At 47.6% G+C, this 23139-nt stretch overlaps 1 protein-coding gene across 2 annotated transcripts in view; it reads right to left on the bottom strand.

Moving 5' to 3' along the window:
- RET (ret proto-oncogene) overlaps positions 1-23139 on the bottom strand; it is a 137518-nt gene that overhangs the window by 37743 nt on the left and 76636 nt on the right. For both annotated transcript variants that reach the window (XM_048856253.2, XM_075130794.1), the window contains 5 exons: positions 21661-21954; positions 21097-21338; positions 18058-18259; positions 8525-8724; positions 749-1007 (listed from right to left, as the gene is read on the bottom strand). In XM_048856253.2, coding sequence (XP_048712210.2) covers positions 749-1007; positions 8525-8724; positions 18058-18259; positions 21097-21338; positions 21661-21954 — 1197 coding nt within the window. The remainder of the gene's footprint in view (positions 1-748; positions 1008-8524; positions 8725-18057; positions 18260-21096; positions 21339-21660; positions 21955-23139) is intronic.

The following is a 23139-nucleotide window of genomic DNA, read 5'->3' as shown; positions in this document are numbered from 1 at the left end:
CCTTTGCAGTGTCCAGTTCCTCTGACTCCCAGAAATTACCAAATCTGCTGTCTCCAAAGAGACAGAACATACACCAGCCTGTTGGATCAACTGAGGGAGCACACCTTTACTGTAGTATAACAGAGCAGAGGTGGCTTATAGGAAAAGTAAGCATAAGTTTATTAACACAAAACATAGATTTAAGTGATTCTAAGCAAGAGAAACAGAGACAAATCTGGTAACAAATAAAATACAAAGCACACGCTTTTTAGTGACCAAACTTAATTTAAGAAAGCTACAGCCTTTTGCCTAAGTGGCTTCCTCACTTACATCAAGCTATCAGCATCCCCAGCCGCTCAGGCTGGAGGATCCACCACTCACAGAATCAGAGGGTGCTGGTCCCTTTGCGTCCCACTACCCCCAAGTGATGGGTGCCCAAATAACTTTTTGCTTCTCTTTATATTTCCTAAAACTCATTGTTTTGTCCCCAGAGTCAAGAAGACCTCCTGGTTTTCTTCTCATCCTTTGCCTTCCCATCCTCCTGTTGATTGTATGTCAAGAGGCTTCCATTGTTTTGGTTCCACAATGCTTAATTGATATTAGAGACAGGGAGATAGCTGCCTTCCCTCCTGTCTGGAAGAAAACCTGTTTCTTCCCTTGTTTGGTCACAGACTTTAAAGCGTAATATCAGTGAGTATCCATAATTCCTCATACAGTGTTAATATCAACATTTCCCAACCTTTCTCCCCCATCCATCTCAAGTACTTACCTGTTCCTTCCAGTGTAATAGTGAGCTGGGTTTTGGCATGCTTCTTACTCTGCTTGTCTGAGGCTACAATGGTGTATTGAATTTCTTTGCATTCGGGTCTGAGTAGCACAGAGGAGTCATTCACATAGAGGCTTCCATACTTGTCCTCTCGGCCCTGAAGTATCCCTACAGCATAGCAGCTGGCACTGGGAGACAGCAACCTGTAGGTGATGTTTACTCCACAGAACTTCATGCAGTTTTCGATGCAGATTTTACCTATCTAGGCTCAAACAACACAAAGAGATCACGATACTTTGCGCTCACTACAAATCTTTCTCAGTGATTAAAGCTAGTTAAATACATGCAATATTCAGCATCTCTCTGTCTACTGTTCTTACATGGCCCCCATTACAGTAGTATCTGAGAGCCTCAAAGCACCCCTCTGAGGTAGGGAAGTAGCATTATCCCAACTTTACAAACATGAAACTAACTGACCTGCCCAAGGCAGAGCAGGGATTTGAACCCAAGTCTCCCAAATCCAAGGCTAGTGGCCCATCCACCAGACCATCATTCTTCATCCTATCCAGTTCCATGCAGCCAAAATATGTTTCTTTCAAAGATCCTCTGCAAGGAATTCACTAGAAAATACTGGGATACTAGTTATAATGACGCTATCATAAATATCACACATTTCATCTACACACAATGCCCATTGACAACAACAGGACTTTTAAGTGGAAAACGATGGCAGCCTCAGGCCCCAATATCTATTTCTTTTCCAAGAACGAACAAAACCATGTTATTCAATTCAAAATAGGTACGTTATTTCTACAGATGAACAGAAGCATACTGCATGTGCTAGAGTTTTTGGACCAGGTCCTGCTCTCAGTTTTGCTGATGAAATCAATGGGCACACTCAAAGCGAGCAAGAGGAGAATCAGGCCTGTCTGTGTTAGAAGCATGATGTGGAAACTAGAATGGATGGAAATTTTTCTAATCTTGACATTTGAAAAATTTTGTAAAGTTTTCCCATTTTTTTTGCGCAAGCTATAGAGCCGGTAGAAATATTTCAGGTTCCAAAATTCTGACATTTTTATTTTCCTAACTTGGAAATAAACTAAAAAAAACCGTAATCAAAACTGTTTTTGAAAATATCAAAAACAATTCCCCTTTTCCTTCTCTTTATTGCCCAGCCCTAGTGGAAACTTCATGGAGATTTTTTTCATCACTCTACTAAACTGCGATGACTTTATGGATGACTTAAGAGCTGAAAGTCTCTCTCTCTCTCTCTCTCTCACACACACACACAATGAAGCAGAATCAGCATAATTATTTTATATTTTCCAGATGACTTAGTTTTGGTTTAAAAAATTGCAGTGTTGCCAAAAAGCAATTTTTTATTCCTTTTCTATTGGGCTTTTTAGAATGGAGCAAAATAAACCAATCAGAGCTCCCAGGAGATATAATGAAGTTGCTATTTCAAAGCTAGACTTGAAAAGTATCCCTGCTGTATATCTGAGCAAATAAGTGCATGTGAAAACCCTACACCAGCATGAGGAAACTGTGCAATTTGGTGTAGTGTGCACAAATTGAAGACCCTTTCAAACAGAGCTGTGTGGTCCACTGGACGGGGTATTGGAATGGGACTCAAAAGACCTGGATTTATTCCCAACTCTGCCACTAACTTGCTGCATGACTAGAGTCAAGTCACTTCACTGCTCTGTTTCCCCTCCCACCTTTTGTCTGCAAGCTTTTTGTCTCAGGGGCTGTACGCGTTTGTAAGGATGCCTTAGAAGAAAGGAGCCCTGATCTCAGTAGGAGTCTCTAGGAACAACTTTAAATAAATAAATAATGAAGGTAGGAAGAAAGAGCTAAAAAAGCCACATTTTCTACCACTCAGGAGAAAGATTATACCGGAAATAAATTATCTGACCTCATGGCAATATATTCATTGGCAGGCGACGAGTAACTTTTTTTTTTAAATTCTAAAAAAACACAAAAGTTTCCGAAAGTTGTATAACCTCAAACTCCATTCTCCAGAGGTTGAAACTTCAAATTAGATAGAGTAAAATATTTTTGTGCCATAAAGACAATGTAGTAATTAGTCCAAAAACTGAAGAGATGACATTCTTAATGAAGGAAGACAGAAAGTTAATGGAAAGCAATTACAGAAGCACTATTCTAACGTTCTAATTATTCGCTGCTTAGATATGAGTGGCACAATATTATGGTCAGAAGTTTCTGGCCAACAGAAGCATCCAAAAGTCTCTAAAGAAAGAAGGACCTCATCTTTTTCAATTTGCTGGTGGCAGTTAAGCATTGTCATTTAAAATGAAAACAGGGAGAGGATTATTGCTGTAGGAGTTTCTGCCTGGAGTAGTATATACACTAGACCACTCTACATTCTGAAACTATTTATCTAAGCAGCACAGGAATGTAAATCCTTATATCCTGTCTAATTCATATAGTACCTGATTCAAAACCCATCTAAGTCTTTCCATTGATTTTAATGAGATTTGAATCAGGACCAATATAGCATTTGATTTATTTATGGGGAGAACTTTAATGGTAAGGGTGCAGGGAGATTTGTGGTGGGTCATCTTAAATTTAAAACACTTAAGATATGCTTTAAAGTTATGCCAGGTGGGCCTAGCACACACAGATAAATGCTACTTCTAGCATTTTTAAAATAAATCTAGGTAAATCCATTTCCTGAAGTGAAACCGTCATTCTTGGATTCAGACTAATGAGAAATCTTATTATAGGAAGGTCCCATTTAACTGCTTTTACATTTCTTTATTTCCATTCCACTTAGGGCCATGTGTTTCTTTTTGGCAGAAGAATGCAGGGACAGGAATAAAACATTCCAAAAGCTAGGCTGCTTATGATGTGGGCTGCCTTCTCTCCTCTGCGCCACGGAACTGGCAAGTAAACAAGCAGCGGGTGGAGGTAAAAAGACTTAAGGCTGAGATTGCTCTCAAGTCCCTGGCTGGACACAAGGTAGCTTTAGGTCCCTCTGGTCCCCTTCTAGAACCAAGTCTCTTGGCAATGACAGCACGGTAGATGTCGTGTTGTACTGCCACTGACCTAGCTCTGCAATCCCCACCACAGTGGTTCCAGAACGCAGCAGGGGAAAATGAAAGCCGCTCCAAGCAGCATTAACCACAGTTATTATATGGACTCTAGCCTGTGTAGGAGGGGACAGTGGGTGTTCCTTGTCTGTTCCTCTCCCATCAAGCCATTCTCACCTTCTCCACATAGCCTGTCAGCCATAGAGATTTCCTGTGAAGGGGATGGGAAAGGCTGTGCAGATCATTAGGGGATGGAGAAGCATCCTTCACAGCCAGGTTTCCCTCAGTGCAGCCCCACAACAGCTCTGCTCTCCCCTGTTCTATACAGAGGGGAAGCAACAGAGGGGATCCCGAGGTACTTTGTCAAAGAAAAGAAGCCGTTTCTATCTGGATGGTTCTTTCCTAGGCGTTACTGCCCCAGGATTACACGACTATAAGTCGTCGTCTAATGGAAACTTTGGTGGTGACCTTAAACATACCGCAGTGCAGCCTCACTGGACTCAGGCAGAAACAGGCAGACAGCGCTTCCGACTTATTAAGAGGAATGCTGCTACCTCCTCAGAAAATACTTCAGTAATCAGCAGTAATGTGATCCAACGTCAGGGCAGGATTCAGGCAAGGAGCAGGATGGTATTAAAAGAGAGGCCATCAGTTAAGACACAAATATCTTGGTTTTCAGAAATGATGGGAAGGGAGAAATTAATTTAGAGAGGTACAAGACAGGTAATCTTAGGAAGGTTTGGATAATGGATTATGGTGCCCCCTTCCATTGAATTTCAGTGGGATTTGGGTACCCAACTGCCAGAGGTAAATTGAAAATTTTGGCCTATATTTTTCATCAATGGTTGGAGTAAATAAGGACAGGGCTCTAAGACCTTTGAAGAGCTAAGTGAGTTGCACAGGTTCCGTCAGGCCATTATCCTGTTACTCCATTCATTTGGCTGCTAAAACGGACAAATGGCATTGGCCAGAAGGTTAACTAACACACGCTCATGTTTTCCTTCGAGTCAGAGCTGTTTCAGCCTTCATATTCATTTGGCTCTATACTTTTCCTCACTGCACAGGCTAATTATAGTTAATTATGCATAATGCTTCGATGACATGGAATGCCATTCTCTAGGAACTAAGCTGCTAGCATCTTAGTTGGGCTGATTTCAGACCACACTGAACCTTCAAATCCACCTCTCAGAAGTGACTCCTGACTGAGAAAGCCATTCCCATTCTGGCTTTGATTCCGCGCCCCCCCAGTTAAACCTCAGAACAGAATCTCTTTGGGAATTAGAATTCAGCAAGCACATACAGACACGGCTTCCACAGACACAGAGCTCTTTATCTCAGGAACATTTCCCTCTTACTACAGCCATCCAGTGAAACGAGACCAAGACCGTTACATGTCAGGAAATGAAGCTGCTGAGATTAGAAAGGGGAATTCCTTTGAAAATGCAGAATGTTCAATGGTCCCAACACAATGAAAAGTCTGCGGCTTCCACACATTGCCTTTCTGTACTGATTTGTTATGCTTGGGAACAATGATTTTTAACAGAGATAAGCCCAAGCTAGAGCCACAGAAAATAACGTTGCTGGATTTAGGAGTAGCTTGGATCAATATTCAGATACATATGGCTCAGGTTCATCTCTAAGTAATAAGGGCCCGATTGAGAACACCTTATTCACATGACTAAGCAGTTACTCCCCTGAATAACCCCATTGCTTTCAACAGAGCTGCTAGTGAGAGTAAATGCACACCACTGAGAGTAAGAGGTTCACAATCTGGCACTACAAAAGCCAGTGTAACACTAAAAGGATTCAGAGTAACAGCCGTGTTAGTCTGTATTCGCAAAAAGAAAAGGAGTACTTGTGGCACCTTAGAGACTAACCAATTTATTTGAGCATAAGCTTTCATGAGCAGCTGTAGCTCACGAAAGCTCATGCTCAAATAAATTGGTTAGTCTCTAAGGTGCCACAAGTACTCCTTTTCTTTTTACTAAAAGGATTGTGCAAAAAGCACCAGAAGGGCAACAGCATTTGCATGCAAGTTTCTCACGGATCGGAGTCTGCAAGACTAAACAGGAAAACCCCAAGCACCAAACAAAAAGGAACAATCACCAGAAATAAAGACAACTGCCACAGTCTGGACCCTGGTTGGCACTCTTTGTAAAAAGCCCAGTGACTGAAGTAGCCTCTACTTGTTAGGGATGGTAACTGCAGACCCTGCCTTATGCCCATTGATTGGGAAGTCATCATTACTATTATCTGTGTGGAGCCTGTTCTGCAGTCTCAAAAGCTGCCAATCCAGCAGCACATTCCGTGAACATTAAATTGGTATCAAAATTAAATGTGAAGCCAGATAATCATAGATCTTGAAGGGACCTTGAGAGGTCATCTAGTCCAGTCCCCTGCACTCACGGCAGGGCTTAGTATTATCTAGACCATAATATATCTTGCTTTCCTCTTTTATTCTTCTCCTTGACTAACCGGAAGCTTAAAGATAAGTAAGGCATCTGATTATTAAGTTTCCTTCACAATGGGAGGCGGGAAAAACAGGTTAGTCTCAACACTGCTCTGTGTTACAAGTACACAGGACTTCTTACGTCTCTATTTGTCACAAGGTTTTAGAATATGGAAACATTTCATCTTTCCACAATATTCATTATAATAAGTTAGTTTAGTATTAACATGCATGTTCTGCAGGAATTCACTGTAATTTACCACTGATTAATGTCAATCTGTTGGAAATGTTACTAGAAGGTATTATTAATGGCGATGATGGTGATTAAACTGAAATGAGGGTTAAATTAGGAAGCACATTAATTAATGAGTAGCCATTATCTAGGGAAAATCCATGAACATATTGCAGTAGGCGTATCTTCTCCACTTGATTTTTTTACCCTTTTCCATTGTCATTCTTTCCTACATCACTTTAATTAGGGTCCAAAAGGCTTTGTCCAGTGAACAACCTAAGGAACTATTTGTTTGCTCTATTTATGTTAATATAGGGCCTTTAACAGAAGCGGAGTTGCTACGTAATAATCTATAATAATGTCACAAATACTGACATGTAACAATTTTATGAACACGGTATGTGACATTCCTACATGAATGCACTGATCTAGCTTAATAGGGGACTCTGGGAACAACAAGCAGGGAAGCAACAAAATGGCTTCCCAGATAAAAACATACAGGCATAATCAAGAAATACAAAGGGTCTGTTTGCTAGCTTCAAACACCTTCTCTCCGGTTGTAAATCTTGCTTTGCCACTGCTAGGAGTTGCCAAAGGGTTATAATCAGTTTAAAAGTAAACTGATTCCTGTGAAGGGGGGTGAGTTGCTAGGGGGTGTCCAGTGAGCATCAGTGAGCTCTGACAGGCTCAGAAAGAGAGTGGCTCTGTGGAAGAGAGTCTATAGAGAACAATGCTCCTAGAATGCCCATGTGGAAGATGGTTAAACACCTGGTAAGCTAGAGTGGTGTGTTTTAAGATCTGTTTTCTCTTAAATGCTCTGGTTCTAAATAAATAATTATTTGATTTAAGGAGCTGTTTGGTCACTGGTTACTATTGTCATTGACCTGGACGGAAAACAACTGCAGGATATGAGCCTAAATCAGCCCTGCTAGAAATTCATGAATAGTACCAGGGGACTGCATCCCAGGTATGGGAGAATCAGGGGATTCCACCCTGAGCCAGGTGATGGCTAGAGACTGCAACCTGGAAGTGGGTGACCTCCACAAGACTAGGAGACATCAGAGGTGTAGTTCACCTCGTAACTATGACAAGGTCATATTTACATTATGCATTACGATAGCTCACTTCTGTTTAATGTCTGACAAGGCTTTGGTTGGAGCTATGTGTATATTGGAAAACACATGCTCACATCTCTGACTTCTCAAGCCTCCCTTATCCCAGGTGCTAGGGCCATCCACCAAGGACAAGCGCTTGGCCTGTCAGCTGGAAATCTGTCTTATCAGAGCTAGGCAGACCAGGAGAAGCCCACCTAGAAGCGGGTGGCAATGTCCACCTGACTGGTAGAATCCACCTTTTTGTTTCTGTGCAAAGAAGTGGGAATGCTGACACTATCTTCTGCAAACTTTGGGAAGGAATAGATGCAGTGAGGATGAAGCCAAGCTTGGAAGCATTTTTTAAGACACTGCTCACTTTCAGAAGTACCATGCTTCATTTCAAAGACTCAGATTTGATGATCATATCAGAGTACAGCCATCTAAAAATTCTCTGCTTCCAGATTAGCTGGTGCTAGTTTCTAGAGCCACACAGACTGGATGTTGGCAAAGCAGTAATCACATATAAGTGTGATAGTGATCCGGAGGGTCACAATGCTTTGTTATTTAGATCATAAACTCTTTGCGGCAGGGACTGTCCCTGACTATGTATTTGTACAGCACCTTGCAAAATGAGGCTCTGTAATACACACATCATTTTATACACGGGTGAAAATGAGGCAAAGAGAAGCAAAGTGACTTGCAGACCAGTAGCAGAATCAATATGACAACCTAGGTTTCCTGAATCCCAGTCCAGGGTTCTAACTACTAGGTAACATTGCCTCAGGGTCAGAACAGATTTGCAATGTCATCTGGTATTTGTGGACCTTTCTGAAATCCTGGAGGGTTGTTTTTTTGTTTTTTTTATGTACACATTTCCCTCCAAGCTGTCTCACTTTTACAAGGTTTATCTTCAACAATGCCAGAATCAAAAGCAATTAAGACAGTCCTTACCTGTGCAAAACGTTCAGCATTTCTGTTCACCGCGAACTGGTAAGTCACATTAGAGAACTGAATGCTGACGGGAAGAATGGAGACATTGAAGTGGAGCATCACAGATCTTTCAGGGCCATGAAACTCTGTGTCATTCACCAAAACATCCAACTGGAAGGAACGGTTCTCTGTGACTGAAATATTTTTATTCAGCATCAGTTCTGCAAAAGAGAAGATTGGCTTTTCACATGTTGATGCATTTTTAGGCAGCACAAAATCCCAACTATAAATATCAAATCTATTCTTCAAGCACAGGCTCATGCATACTACTAGTGTGACAGGGTCAGGCCAGATGGCTATAGGAGAGTAATAGAAGGCAGATATATTAGCCCCAGGCTAAGTAGGTCCCTTTTCCCTGGGTAGGGTAACAGGGAAGGTTTTTTTTTTTTTTTGAAACAGAAAGAAAGTTTATTGGTAACGCTTACAGAATTACTAAAGGAAACAAAACAACTATGCAACAAAACAACGCAATTAGAAGGTATAACACAGCAGCTTTCAGGAGGGAGAAGTGTTCAGGCTAGCCTGGGCCCAGAGCGGGGGGGCTTCCTCGACACTCGTGGTCTTCCACCCTCCTGAGTTACCTGGTGGCCTAGAGCGGGGGGGCTTCCTCGACACTCGTGGTCTTCCACCCCCTCGAGTTACCCAGTGCCGCGCCCAGTGTCACCAATCCTCCCTCTCCTGAGAGTGCCCGGTAAGATGGGCACGGCTGCGGGGTGGGCGGTTTCGGGGTGGGGGGGGTAGACACCCATGTATTATAGGACCCCTCCTAGATAACAGGAATGATGGTATCCACAGCGGCAACGGCTGGGGCTGGCGTCTCTCGCTCTTCCCCTCAATCAAAGGGTCAGACGGAGGGAACCGGACGGGGTCACCGAGCAGAGAACCCCAGACAGCGCCCACCGCTCCTCGAAGGCGTCAAGGGAGTCGGTGGACGCCGCCCAGAGGAACTCCGCCCGGATACGTGAATGTACTGAGGATCGGAAAAAGGCCCCACAATCGCAGGACGTTTCATGGGCCAACCTCCTCTCTCTGGTTTTATAAATGGCTGTTTTAGCCAAGGCTAAGAGGAGGTTGACCAGAAGATCCCGCGACTTTGTGGGGCCACGGATGGGAATTGTATAGATAAAAAGGTGAGGGGAGAAATGAAGCCAGAAGTGTAATAGAATATTTGTGAGGAGCCGGAAAAGGGGCTGCAATCTGGCACACTCTAAATATACGTGCGCCAGGGTTTCCCTCACATTACAGAAAGGACAAGTGTCCAGGATGGGGGTAAACCGTGTCAGAAACACGCCCGTGCTCACAGCTCCGTGAAGGAGCCGCCAACTGATGTCCCCGACGGGCCTTGGGACCAAGGTGGAATACAGGCTGGCCCACCGAGGTTGCTCACCCTCCAAAGGTGGCAGGAGGTCCCGCCACTTTGTATCGGGGCGGGACACCAGGGTGTGGGCGTGAAGGATGTGAAGCGTAAGTGTATATAAGTATTTCCGTGGTGCAATTTGAAAGCTAACCGGCTGCAGTTCGTGATAAAAGAGATAAAAAGTGAAAAAAGATAAAAGAGCTGCCGGTCATATCGAAGCCCTTGGAAACGGCGCAGGAAGGCGTGCGCCAGTATGCTCCACGCCGAACTACGTGCACTATAAAAGAGCCTCTGCAGGGCCTGAAGGTGGAAAACGCGGACCTGAGTGTACAGACACTTCAGGCCCTGCCCTCCTTCCTTCAGGGGTAGATGAAGAACTCCAACAGGGGCCCAGTGTGTTCCTGACCAGAAGAACTCTAGAATCAATCTCCGGAGGTGGGTCAGGAAACCCGGGGCCGGGGCCAGGGTGTTGAGCCGGTACCAGAGCGTGGACAGGACTAGTTGGTTAAGCACCAGTGCTCTCCCTCGGAGGGAGAGACATCGGAGTAGCCTCGTCCATCTCCGGATCCGCTCTATCACCCCGCCCTCTAAATTTTGCCAGTTCTCCGGCGGAGAAGGATGTGTGGCGGAAAGGTAAACGCCGAAATAGAGCAGTGGACCCGCACTCCACCGGATGGTCTGAAGTGCGGGTGGGAGGGAGCCCACCTGCCGCCAGTCCCCCACCGCCAAGCCAGAGCTCTTGACCCAGTTGACTCGGGCGGAGGAGGCTGCCGAATAGATGGCTTGGCATGCCTCCACTCGCGCCAAGTCGCCCGGGTCCTGGACCACGAGGAGTACGTCATCGGCGTATGCCGACAGGACCAGCCGCAGCTCCGGCTCCCGCAGCACCAACCCTGTCATCCTCCTGCGGAGGAGACAGAGGAAAGGCTCGATCGCCAGAGCGTACAACTGGCCCGAGAGGGGGCACCCCTGCCGCACTCCTCGCCCGAAGCTGACCGGTTCAGTCAGGGTCCAGTTGAGCCTAACCAAACACTTCGCGGAGGCATACAGCACCTGGAGAAAACTCACAAACTGCGGTCCGAATCCAAATGCCTGCAGAGTGCTCAGGAGGTACCCATGGTCTACTCTGTCGAACGCCTTCTCCTGATCAAGAGACAGGAGGGCGAACGACAGACCATCTCTCCGCCCGAGTTCCAAAAGGTCTCGGACTAGAAAGAGGTTGTCAAAAATGCTGCGACCCGGGACAGTATAGGTCTGGTCTGGGTGGATCACGTCCGCCATCACGGACCCTAGCCGCAGCGAGATTGCTTTCGCTACGATTTTGTAATCCGTGCTAAGGAGTGAGACGGGACGCCAGTTTCGTAGGTCGCGGAGGTCCCCCTTCTTCAGCAGCAAAGCGAGCACCGCTCGCCTGCACGACAGAGGGAGGACCCCGCTCTGCAAGGACTCAGCCCAGACGGTGACTAGGTCTGGGCCGAGAATGTCCCAGAACGCGCGGTAAAACTCCACGGTCAGCCCGTCCATGCCCGGAGATTTATTGGTGGGCATGCGACGGAGGGCTTCCGAGAACTCGGCCAGGGGAGAGGCAGCTCTAGTCGGTCTCGGTCGCCCACGCTGACCGTGGGGAGTTCCTCCCAGAGCACCTCGCAAGCGTCAGGATTGGTCGGGTCCGGGGAGAAAAGGCTTGTGTAGAAGTCACGGGCCCTCCCACACATCTCCTCCGGATCCGTGAGGGGGGTGCCATCTTCCGCAAGAAGGCAGGTGACGTGTTTCTTGGCCCCCCTCGTTTTCTCCAGGGCATAGAAGAAGCGGGAGCCGCGGTCCATCTCCCGAAGGAGGCGGATGCGGGACCGAACGAAGGCACCTCGGGCCCGGTGGTCCTCAAGGGCCCGGAGCTCCTCCCACTTCTCCCGGCACGCTCCGCAGAGGGACGGGTCCTCGGGATCGGCGGCCAGGCGCCTCTCCATCTCTAAGACCTCCCGTTCCAACTTCTCTATCGCTGCATTTCGCCGTCGGCTGGTGCCCCGAGTGTAGTCACGGCAGAAGAGCTTGGCGCGCACCTTCCCGAGATCCCACCATCGCCGCACCGAGGGAAAGGCATGCCACTGCTCTCTCCAGGCCAGCCAAAACTCCCGGAAGGACATCGCAAAGCTCTCGTCCTCCAACAGGCTGTTATTAAAGTGCCAATAGGCCGGCCCTGGTCTCTCTGCACGGAGGGAGACCGTTACAGTGACTAAATGATGATCGGAGAATGGGGCCGGCCGAATGGCGGAGGAGTGCGCCTGTGAAAGATGGAAACGGGATAAGTAAATACGGTCCAACCAAGAGTGGTGTGACCGATGGGCCTCCACCCGGACAAAGGTGAATGTGGAGGTGTCATCTGGGTGATGGTCACGCCAGACGTCCACTAGGGAGTGATGGTCAACTATCCCTTGGAGAATATTCGCAGCGGCCGGACTCGGTTCGGCCCCTGAGCGGTCCCATTCCTCGAGGGTGGTGTTAAAGTCCCCTCCCAGGACCAGGCACTCGTGCGAATCCAGGGTGCCGAGAAAGTCGGACACCTGCTGATAAAATTGTGGCCGCCTGGAGCTCAGTTGCGGGGCATAGATGTTAACAAGATTAACCACGAGCCCCTCCATACGGACTCGAAGGTGCAGCAGGTGGCCCGGCACGGCCTCATTGACCCCTAGCACCTCAGGCCGTAGGTTGGGGGAGAACAGGGTCGCCACTCCAGCTTGCCAGGTCGCGAAGTGGCTAAAGTATACCCCGTCCCCCCACTCCAGCCGCCACCTGTCCTCGGCGGCTGGGTCCGTATGGGTTTCCTGCAGGAAAACTACAGAGTACCTTCCTTCCCGAAGGTAAGAGAGCACCTGGGACCTGCGGAGAGCCATCCTACAGCCCCTGGTATTCAGGGTCGCAATAATATAAGGCGTCATGCGGAGGGCTGGGGGGGTGGGGGCCTCGTGTTGGCGGGGGTGTTCAGGGCCCCCGGCGGGTTGCGCAGCAACCCGTGACCCATCCCATGGGTGAGTAGATCGTGTCGGAAGCTGCGGGCTCGCTCGTAGGCTGCAGCACCGCGCCTTCCTTGCCCCCTGCCCTCCTTTATGAGGGCCCTTGTGGCCTGGAGGATTTGATCAAAGTCCCCCCATAGCTGAAGAGCCAGCTGTGCCCTATCGCGGGCGCCACGGGTGTGCTCTAGGAACTTCCGTAGCGCATGCCGCAGCTCGGGGGGGTGGGGCTACAATTCCCGAGGTGTTCCCTGATGGGCCTCTTAATACAGCCTCGTGGTCCGCTAAGGCGGGTAGACAGGGTGCGGACCACCGACGGGGCGTCTGACAGGCTGGGGTTATTAAATTCATTTCACGCCTTGGGGTAGAGGAGGATGGCAGGGGAAAAATTGCCACTCCTAATGGGTCGCGGCTAGAAAGTGCAAAGACTGCTCCCTGGGGGGAATCTGCGAAAGGCGGAAAGGAAATAACCCCAGGGGCAGCATTAACATTGCAGGAGGAAGGGACTTGGGCAGGGGCAGGGGTGGGGGCAGGGGCAGGGGTAAGGCTCTGGGGTTCAGGAGGTAAGCAGCTAAAGGAAAGTGCCTCCTGAGCAGAGTCAAGGGTTAAGGGGTATGGGAGGGGGCTCCCAATAATGCTAGGTGCTGGCTCCATGGTGGCCTTAGCGGCCATGGCATCAGGTGGTGGACCACCTTCTGCAGGGTGCTCACCCAGGAAGGCAATTAGGGGGAGGGAGCATGGGGAAAGGGAGGCTGGGGTAAGGCTGCCTAGCTCAAGGCCAGCCGGCAGCAGATCATCCCCTCCCTGGGTGACCGGGGTCAAATCTAGGGCCTCAATCTCCGCATACAAGGGGGAGAGGCCAAACTCCTGCCACCCCGGGGGCCTCTCCTCTAGGGCCCGCCTCAACGGTCGCCTCGGGGTCCGCGGGGGGTTCGGGTAGTGTCCAGGCAGAAGGGGCGTCCTCAGAAGTCTCGGAGGGGAGGGTCTCCCGTGGAGGGGGGATTCTGCCCTCCAATGCCAGTCCGTCTTCCCCTCCCGACACCAGCGGATGGATCTCGCTCGTGGCCGTGGTGGGAGGCTTGATAGCAGTGCCTCATTTCCTGGTCTTCCGGGGGGCTTCCGCGTCGGATGGATGCAGCGGAGCTCGAGCCTTCCGCTTGCCTCGCTTCCCCTGGACTAGGGTCCAGCCCTCCATAGCGTCATCTGGGGGCTGGTTAGCAGGGGTCGTGTCGGGGGGCAGAGGCGATGGTTTAGGGGTTCAGGGAGGTAGCGGTGAGGCAACATGAGGGGCGGGGGTTTCTCCTTGGGGAGGGCCCTCTCCTATAACCGGTAATATCCTTGCCACACCCTCCTCCATGGGCTCTGTTGTATTGGTACTAGCAAGGGTGGAACTCCCTTGCTTGCCCGGGCGTTTTAGGGAAGGTATTTCTTGGGCCCGGACGGGAGCAGCGATGGGTCGAGTAGGAGGAGGGTTGGTTTCAGGTGCTGGGCAGCCAGGGGCGTCGGCAGCGATGGGGCCGATGTCCTGCCGGGTCTCGAGGGTTTCGGGTGCCCCTCCCCCCCGGGCCAAAGGGCAGTCTCTGCGGACATGCCCCGCTGAACGGCAGAGGTAGCACCGGGCCTCTCCAGTAGAGTAAAAGACCCGATAGCGGGCTCCCTGGTAGGGGACTAGAAAAGACCCCTCGAGCGCCTCTTCGTCACGCGCCCCTGCCGGTGGTAGAAGCTGCACTTGCCGGCGGAACGAAAAAATGTGACGGAGGGTGGGGTCCTTGCAGCCCAATGGGAGAGGGCTGATAACAGAGACAAGTTTCCCCAAAGTGGAAAGAGCGGGTAACAGGGCAGCATTGGGTAAGAAGGGAGGAACGGAGGTAAGGACGAGGCGAACGCCCAGGTCTTCTAACGGTTCTAGGGAGACAAACACCCCCCCCACCGTCAGGCCCCTCTCCACCGCCTCCTGGGCGGCATCCTCCGAGGCTAAGAAAAAAACGACCTTCCCATACATCTTGGAGGCCGCCACAATAGCCGTGAGTCCTACCACCTTCGCCAACGCCTGCACGTATGTCTCCACGTGGGGCGAGGCGGGCACCAGGAGGCAACGGATGCCGTGCTTCCTGGTCAAGGCGGGGAAAGGGCCCCGGCCGCTGGTGATGGTGGCGGAGGTGGGGGGGGCGAGATGACGAGGCGGTAGGCAGGGGGGAGCCCACTGCCGCCCGGGCATACGTCCTGGGGGCCGGGGGAGGGACAATCACAGAGCTGGTGGAGGGAAACGCAGGGAGGGGCGCCACGGTTGATGACGAGGCCACAGCGGTGGGGGCAGCCCCTGCCATGGAGGGCTTAGTGGTTTTAGCGGGGCCCTTTCCTTTCCACCCGCCCTGGCCCTTCCGGCTAACCGGGGGGGGTTCCTAGAATCTGGGGGGGCGGTGGGTGCAGCAGCAGCAGCAATCACCCTGGTGCCTCCTGCTACCGGTGCCCCAGCAGAGGGGGTGGCAAGTATCTTGACAATAGTGGTGGGGGGGGGACCTTGGGGGTCGGGCAGGGGTGGTGGTGGGGGAGGGACAACTAATTTTGTTGAAGCAGTCTCGCCCCTCTCGTTCCCCGCCATTGTGAGCAGGGAGAGACAGGGAGACACCGGAAGGCGGGGGGGAAAGCGGAGTAGCCCCTCCTTCCGCTAGGCTGCGGGCAGGGACGGGGGAAATGCCGAGGGGGTTAAACTGGGGGGGGAACCAAAATCGGGGTCCAGTAATAGGGGCAAGCTGTGGGATAAGCAATCCGGGGGGGGGGGTGCAGACCCACACACGTTTGTCCAAAGAGTCTCGGTTGGTCGGCTGTTATGTCCGGTCCGGAAGGCAAAGTTCAAAGCGAACAGCTGGATCCGAAGGGAAATGGCAGGTTGCCAGCAGGGACAGACGGCGGGGGGGCCGTGACAGTTGTAATAACGATGGGGGGGTAGGGGCACCGATGGATCGGGGGTGGGGGTCTCCATGCCACACCCCCTGTGCCGCCACAAACGCAAGTAACCACAGTCAAACTCCCCCCCACGAGAGTATAATTCAGAAAATTACTCAGTCTTACGGCCCCCTTCACGATGATTTATAGCTCTCCTGGATTATTTCTCCCATCTGCTGAAATCTTCTTCTCCGGCTGTGTTGGCTGTGTTCCAAGGCTTCCGGCATGCTAAGAATGTTGTAAAGTCCGAGCTGCTGGCAAAACGGCTGGGTCTGGGGGTTTCCACTCCCCCCTCCAGACAGCAAAATCGGCAATCTTCCCCCCCCTCCTCCGGGGGCTCAGCTGAGGCAAATAGCTGCGCCCGAAAGCAGGCGTGGGGGGGGGCGGGTGATGGCAAACTAAGGGCCGAAGCACGTAGATGGAAAAAAAAAACAAAGAATCAAGAAAAAACAAAAAAACAAAAAAGGCCCGGTCGAGGGGGGACTAAGGCAGGTGCAAAAAGTAAGAAAAATCCGGGCCAGGGGGCTTTAGGAAAGAATAGAAAGCAGATAGCTGAGGAGCAAGCAAAAGACGTTCCGTTTCCCAACAGGGAAGGTTCCAGAACAATCAGGAACCTTCTGGAGACAATTAAGACAGGCTGATTAGAACACCTGCAGCCAATCAAGAAGCTGCTAGAATCAATTAAGGCAGGCTAATCAGGGCACCTGGGTTTTAAAAAGGAGCTCACTTCAGTTTGTGGTGTGTGTGAGAGGAGCTGGGAGCAAGAAGTGCTAGGAGCTGAGAGTGAGAATGCATACTGTTGGAGGACTGAGGTGTACAAGCATTATCAGACACCAGGAGGAAGGTCCTATGGTGAGGATAAAGAAGGGGTTGGGAGAAGGCCATGGGGAAGTAGCCCAGGGAGTTGTAGCTGTCGCACAGCTGTTCCAGGAGGCACCCTAGACAGCTGCATTCCACAGGGCCCTGGGCTGGAACCCAGAGTAGAGGGCGGGCCCGGGTTCCCCCCAAATCCTCCCAACTCCTCGTCAGACACAGGAGTCGTCGACCTGGACTGTGGGTTCAGAAAAACGGCCAAGCTGAGGGCTGCCGTGAAGCTCCAAGGTGAGCAAATCTGCCAATAAGTGCAAGACCCACCAAGGTACAGCAGAAACTTTGTCATACTAGGTAAAGGGAGAGGTTGAATTAAAACTAGAAATATAGATATTCTCCCATTCCATTCAACAAAAAGTGCCTAAAGATATGTCACAACTAAAGCTGGTTGGGAATGTTTTGATGAAATGGTGCTTAGTAGAAAAATGTGGATTCATCAAAATCAACATTTTTCACAGGAACGTTTCACATATCTTCTGGTCAATATGAGAGATACCCACCACAGAATAGCCAATAGCCTGGTGGTTAGGACTATCATCTGGGATGTGGCGATATGTCTACGCAGCAAAAAAAAAAAAAAAGACCAGCAGCAGTGACTTTCAGAGCCCAGGTCAATGGGCTTGAGCTGAAGAGCTAAAAATAGTGTAGACTTTCAGGCTGAGGCTGGAGCCTGGGCTCTGAGACCCTCCAGCCTTCCTGGGTTTCAGCACCCTGGCTCCAGCCCGAGCCCGAACATCTACACTGCTATTTTCAGCCCAGCAATGTGAACCTGAGTCAGCTGACCCACTGTGTTGTGGGTTTTGGCTTTTTTTTTGGCTGGGTAGATGTATACTGGGGGACCCAAGTGAGTGCCCTCCCCATCTGGCTATTAGCTATTGTGGAGCAAGCGGATGGGCCTCTCTCTGTTTTTTCATGATTTTTTTTTCAAAATGTCTCCGTTTCTCCCCAATGTGAAACTGGAAAATCTTAAAAATCTCAAAAATGTGTGTGGTAGAGGAAAAATGTTTGCCATCCAGCTGTAGTCATTAGCTTAGAATCACATTCTGAAATGCAATACAATCAGAACTTCTCTTGGCTAGTCAACACATAATGCAACTGTCAGATTCCTATACAGTCACTGTGTTATACATAGGAGGAAAGACTGTAATATCAGAATCCCCTCTTTCAGTCCCAAATATCTGTTCTGATACTGGGATTTTCTGTCTCATTTTCCATCGGCTTGGTATTTTCCAGATGCATAGAAAAGTGAAATACAATTTTGGTCAATTATAAGCAAAGCAATTTCACTCTTTGTTAGAAGGAAGAGACCTTACTGTATTCATGCAGTGTTCCCCTCACTTGGCTGCCATTGGGGCTGAAATAGATCTCGTGGAAGATGTGATCCACCCGAAATGTTTCGCTAATCCACGGATCAGTTGTACTGATGGTGCCTGTGTACTTCTTTCTGCTGCTTTCAATGGGGAAAATAGGTGTGGTGTCTGCATCACACACAGTCAGTGTGGCTAGGACAGTTCCCTACAAGAAAAACATAGACAATATGGGGAAAAATCAATGACTGCCATACTATTTTTTTTCCAGATTTGCTTTCTGGTTTACTGTCTGAATAAGTGATACAATCTGGAGACCAAAGTCCTGTCCATATAAAGCTCCCTGACATTCTGTACAAATCCACTTCCATTCAAAGTCTTTGTAGGTCTTTAACAGAAAGGGCAAAGATTGATGATCCTACCGTTTACCACCTATTTGGAGACAGATGAGCACTGTAACAGCATTTCACAAAGCCAGTGAATTGCAAAATTACTGTAGCAACAGTCAGTTTTGAGACCTATGTAAAGACAGCATATCTGATTCCAGCAATCCCCAACTAGTGGTCTCAATGACCCCAGAGACTTTGTAGCTAGGATGATCTTTGGGGTAATTTTGCAACTCTGGTATATCACTGAATAAACATGACGTGATGCACAGAATGAAAAGCCAAGTGAAAAATATGGGACTGCCAATATTGGCTCAGGTCAGCAAGGTGAGGAGGGGCGGGGGGGAGTCCTCACGGAACCATTCTCTGATATGGACCATACTGATCTTCATTCTCTGGCTGGTTCTGCACCAACTCAACCTCACAGAGTTTAGGGTGGCTTGAATTCTCAGCTGTGTGAATGGCAAGAAGGGTTGGAACACACAAGAGGATGTGTCCCATGTAGTGCAGTCTCCACTCCCTGAGACATGCAGTTCACTCTCTGTTATGTGCTGTGGGATTTTTAAAAAATTTTAATCCCCAATTTACAGAGAATGGCTGGGATAGCAGAGATTTTTCTCCCTTAGCTCCCGGGAGAGACTAATTAAGCGGCTGTGCTCAAATGTAATACTGGACGTTTGAAGGCAGAAGTAACAGGATCATACCTTGCTTTCACTCATCAAAATAAAAAAAATAATCCTCAATATTCTTGTTGCAGGTGAGCAACAAATCCACATTTAAAAGTCAGGGAAGAAGAAACAGAGGCCGCATGACATAACTAAGGCCCCACAGAGAGTTAGTAACAGAAGGATGATCAGAAATCAGATGTTCTAGGCTCCCAGTCTTGTGATCATTCCACTAGATTGCTCTTTATTGACTCTACACTAGATTTCTGATTACCTGGCAGTAGGCCTCAAACTCATTTTGTACAGTTATAATTCCATTGGACATTGAGATTCCCATACAAATCCTTTCTCCTTTTAAGTTTGAATATACAAATTATCAGAGGTATTTTGGAAGTTTTCCGGCAACAGATTTTTCTGCTGGAAAACACTGAATTAATTAAATCAAAATGTTTCATGAGAATAAATTGATTTTGTCAAGGTTTATTTCAACTATATTATACATCATATTAAAGTCAAAAATATTTCACTGCATGACAAATACTGAGATTTCTGCTTTTCATCCTGATTTGAGAAGAAACAAAATTTCAGAGTCAGAATTTTCCATGGGATGGGAATTCCATTTTTCAAGCAGCTCTACTAGTTATGCCCATCGGTGTGTGGAACTGATATGTCAAGCCTGTAGGTGGCAGCAAACATCCAAAATTGTATACTCTCTTTCCAGACCAGATATGCAAAATCCAGTTTACTTCCAAGGGAAAGAAATACAGCTATTAGAGAAATATTATTACACAGAAATCCCTGGAGGGAAGTGACTGAGTACTTGCTGGAATTTTATGCATGGCTTATGATGAACGCACATTGAAATGGCTCAAGCATAACAACCATCTATTAAAGCTTTTATGAGCGTTTCTTCTCCCAGAGTAAGTCCCAGCTGAATATTATTCTACTAGTTTTATACATATGTATCTTGGGTTTCACCTATAAAGCCATACGAGAAATGTGCCTACTTTCAGGCTGGACTCTATTCACTGTAGCAGGAGGGGTGCCATGGAGTAGAAAGGGGGTGGAAGTGGTAAAGGGTTGTCAATGAGCAACCTTCAGCTACAGAACAAGATCCTACCCTTGGCCCTGAATACTCTGGCATTGTTGACTTTCAGTGGACACTGCAAGAACCATAATTTTGCCTAGATATCTGAGGAAGGTTTATGTAGGATGGGAGTGTTGGTGGGGAAAGTTGGTTAGCGTTTGAGGTGGAGTTTTCCAGGAAGTTGCTGCTGGTTTTGTTCTGTTTGTATTTTTTTTTTTTATAAGTAACACCAAAAGATGTCCAAGGCAGCAGACAGGTGCCTGTTTAAATCCCATTGTAAATAAATAAATAAAAGAAATATCAATTGATATTCACAAATATACATTATATGAGGAGCTGGTAGCAACCCCAATATTTAGATTCCCTAAGACCTTCCATAACAAAAGATTCCTGAAACCCTTTTATTTGAGAAGCTCTCACCTCTTCTTTGTTTGAAGCAGGCCTTTGACACGATGCCTCTTTGTGTGCATGCATTATGGTACAGTATTTAATTACACACGCTATTGTTTTCCACAGAACCCAGGCCTCAGTCAGTGTACTTGCACAAAGAAGAATCATGGTTGCATGGACAGCTATAAATCTTGCATTTCTTAACTTCTCAGTGATTGACTTTCCCACCTAAATTATATTTTAACATAGCTTTTTGTATGTAAGATATAGGCAGATATACACACACAGGGAAATCTGTCAAATGACCACGCAGATAATTAGTCACTCAGTGGAGGTGGTCATCACATTCCTCATATTATTACTATTATTAGGCAGTCAGAGCTCTCTGGACTGTATCGTAAATTAGGGCATATGATGCTGGGAGCTAACATACAAGGTCTGAAGTTTCCATGTAGACATGCCTAACCCACAGCATTTCCACTGAACATCTCAGAGTCCAAGCAGAAGAGAACTCTACCTCTTTTCTGTTGAATTCCACAACAGCATCCGTCGTGCTAGTGCCATTGGGAAGGAAGGGGGCAGAGTCATCTTCATCTAACACATTGACCAGGAAGGGCACCTCGACCTGCATCTCCTTGGAGCCCTCTCTCACTGTACACTTGGCGATCAGCTCGTACCTCTCTCTTTCTTCCCGATCCAAACGCTGCACAACACTCACGCCTGTGGTGTTCTCATTGTAGCGAAAAGGCAGCCCGTCAACTGAAACAACACATGCAGAGCATAAACTGGAATAATCCTTTCCTATTAGTGGTGTGTGATTATTCTCCTCTTTGACATACTGGTGTGATCCCAATGAATCCATTTGGGTTGCATCCATGTAGAGGGAAGAATTTCACTCTGTATTATGAAAATCAGTCTAGGAAGAGATATGGAGGAAGGTGGAGGAGCTATATCAGGGGCACAAGAGGAAGTCTACAGGACTTGTATGGAAGCAGAGTAGAATAACCAACAGAAGAGAGATCTGCTCCATTAAAAATCTCATTAATATGACCGTGACTGAATGGTTTACCTCCAGTTTTACCTGCTAGTAATTTGTAGGAAATGCTGACATTCTGGCACAGGTGATGTATTGGGGGTAACTGAAGCTGATGAAATGTACCAGGTGGTTTATTCTCCTTGATGTGAAAGGAGAGATCCATTTCTGAGAAACAAAGCTCCCTTGATGTCAGAGCATTGCAAGCTGGTACAGTGGCATTGAGGATGGAGAGATGCACCAGGGCAGAAATGGGCGTCTCACATTCCTTCCCTTGGAAGGGCTGAGATGAAAGGTAGACATGAAATGTCACTTTTGGTAATGACAACCAATTTCTTCCAACTGCAAGAACAGAAACAAAGAAACAGTTGACAAAGAAACAAGCAAATATTCCTCTTAATATTTTCCTTCCATCAGCCATTATTCTACAGTGAACCAAGTAGTTCAGTGACAATACCTGATGTTTGGCACCTCTGAAAATAAGGCCCTACATGTTTGAAGTTGGGCCAAGCCACCCAAAATTACAGGCTAATGTGGAAAACATGGTTCTTACAGGTTCTCCTATTCCTTCAGCTTATCACACTACCCCACGGTGGAACCCTACTGATCTCTGAAACTGATCCAGAAGTAAAGGCCAGTTCAGTGACAATACGTGATGTTTGGCACCTCTGAAAATAAGGCCCTACATGTTTGAAGTTGGACCAAGCCACCCAAAATTACAGGCTAAGGTGGAAAATATGGCTCTTATAGGTTCTCCTATTGCTTCAGACTATCAGACTACCCCACAGTGAAAGCCTTTTCAGCAGCCTTTACTTCTGGATCTTTCTTTACACCACTTTCTCCTCCCTCATCTAATGCTACCTAATTTCCTCGGGGATCAAAACCACCAAGATATAGGTTCTGTCTATTGAATGCAAGAGGAGAATGGAAACAATTCATTTCTATGGTTCAATGGTATGCGGTTCTTACAAAAAAAAACCTCACTTCAATCCCAAGCAATATAAATAGGCATCACTTAACCCCTTCAGCAGAGGTTCATTTACTACCCCATAAAAAAAGTGCTCCAGATAGCTGGGTCTTTGTAATTAAAGGTTTTGCTTATATTAGAAAAGTTGCACCAGTTTAACTAAAATCAGTCTATCTGAACTGATGCAGAAATAAAATTTTAACCAACACATAAATGGATATAACTTGTTGGTAAATTACTAAATAAGAATAAACTTGCAAGGATTAAAAATGGTTTAAGTGTGTCTTCTTTGGGGTCTAGTCTAGGTTCATTACATTGATTTAGTTAAACTGATGAAACTTTCCTGATGAAACTCCACCATTTGACAACTAATGCAATTTCTTCTTGGCCTTAGTGTTCATTTTGGCTTTAATACCACTGTGTCTATCTGAGGATTCTTTTCAATCCCAAAATTCATTTAAAGTAAACAAACAGTTCTTCCAATCTGATCCCTAAGTATTGACTTGCTATTCATATGCTGCTGGATAAATCCCATTAGATGTAAGTGTTTAGCTTCAACT

Source organism: Caretta caretta, chromosome 7 (assembly GCF_965140235.1).
Source record: "Caretta caretta isolate rCarCar2 chromosome 7, rCarCar1.hap1, whole genome shotgun sequence".
In the NCBI taxonomy this organism is placed as follows: domain Eukaryota; kingdom Metazoa; phylum Chordata; order Testudines; family Cheloniidae; genus Caretta; species Caretta caretta.
Note: the sequence above shows the minus strand (reverse complement) of the source record. Positions and strands in the feature narration are given on the sequence as shown.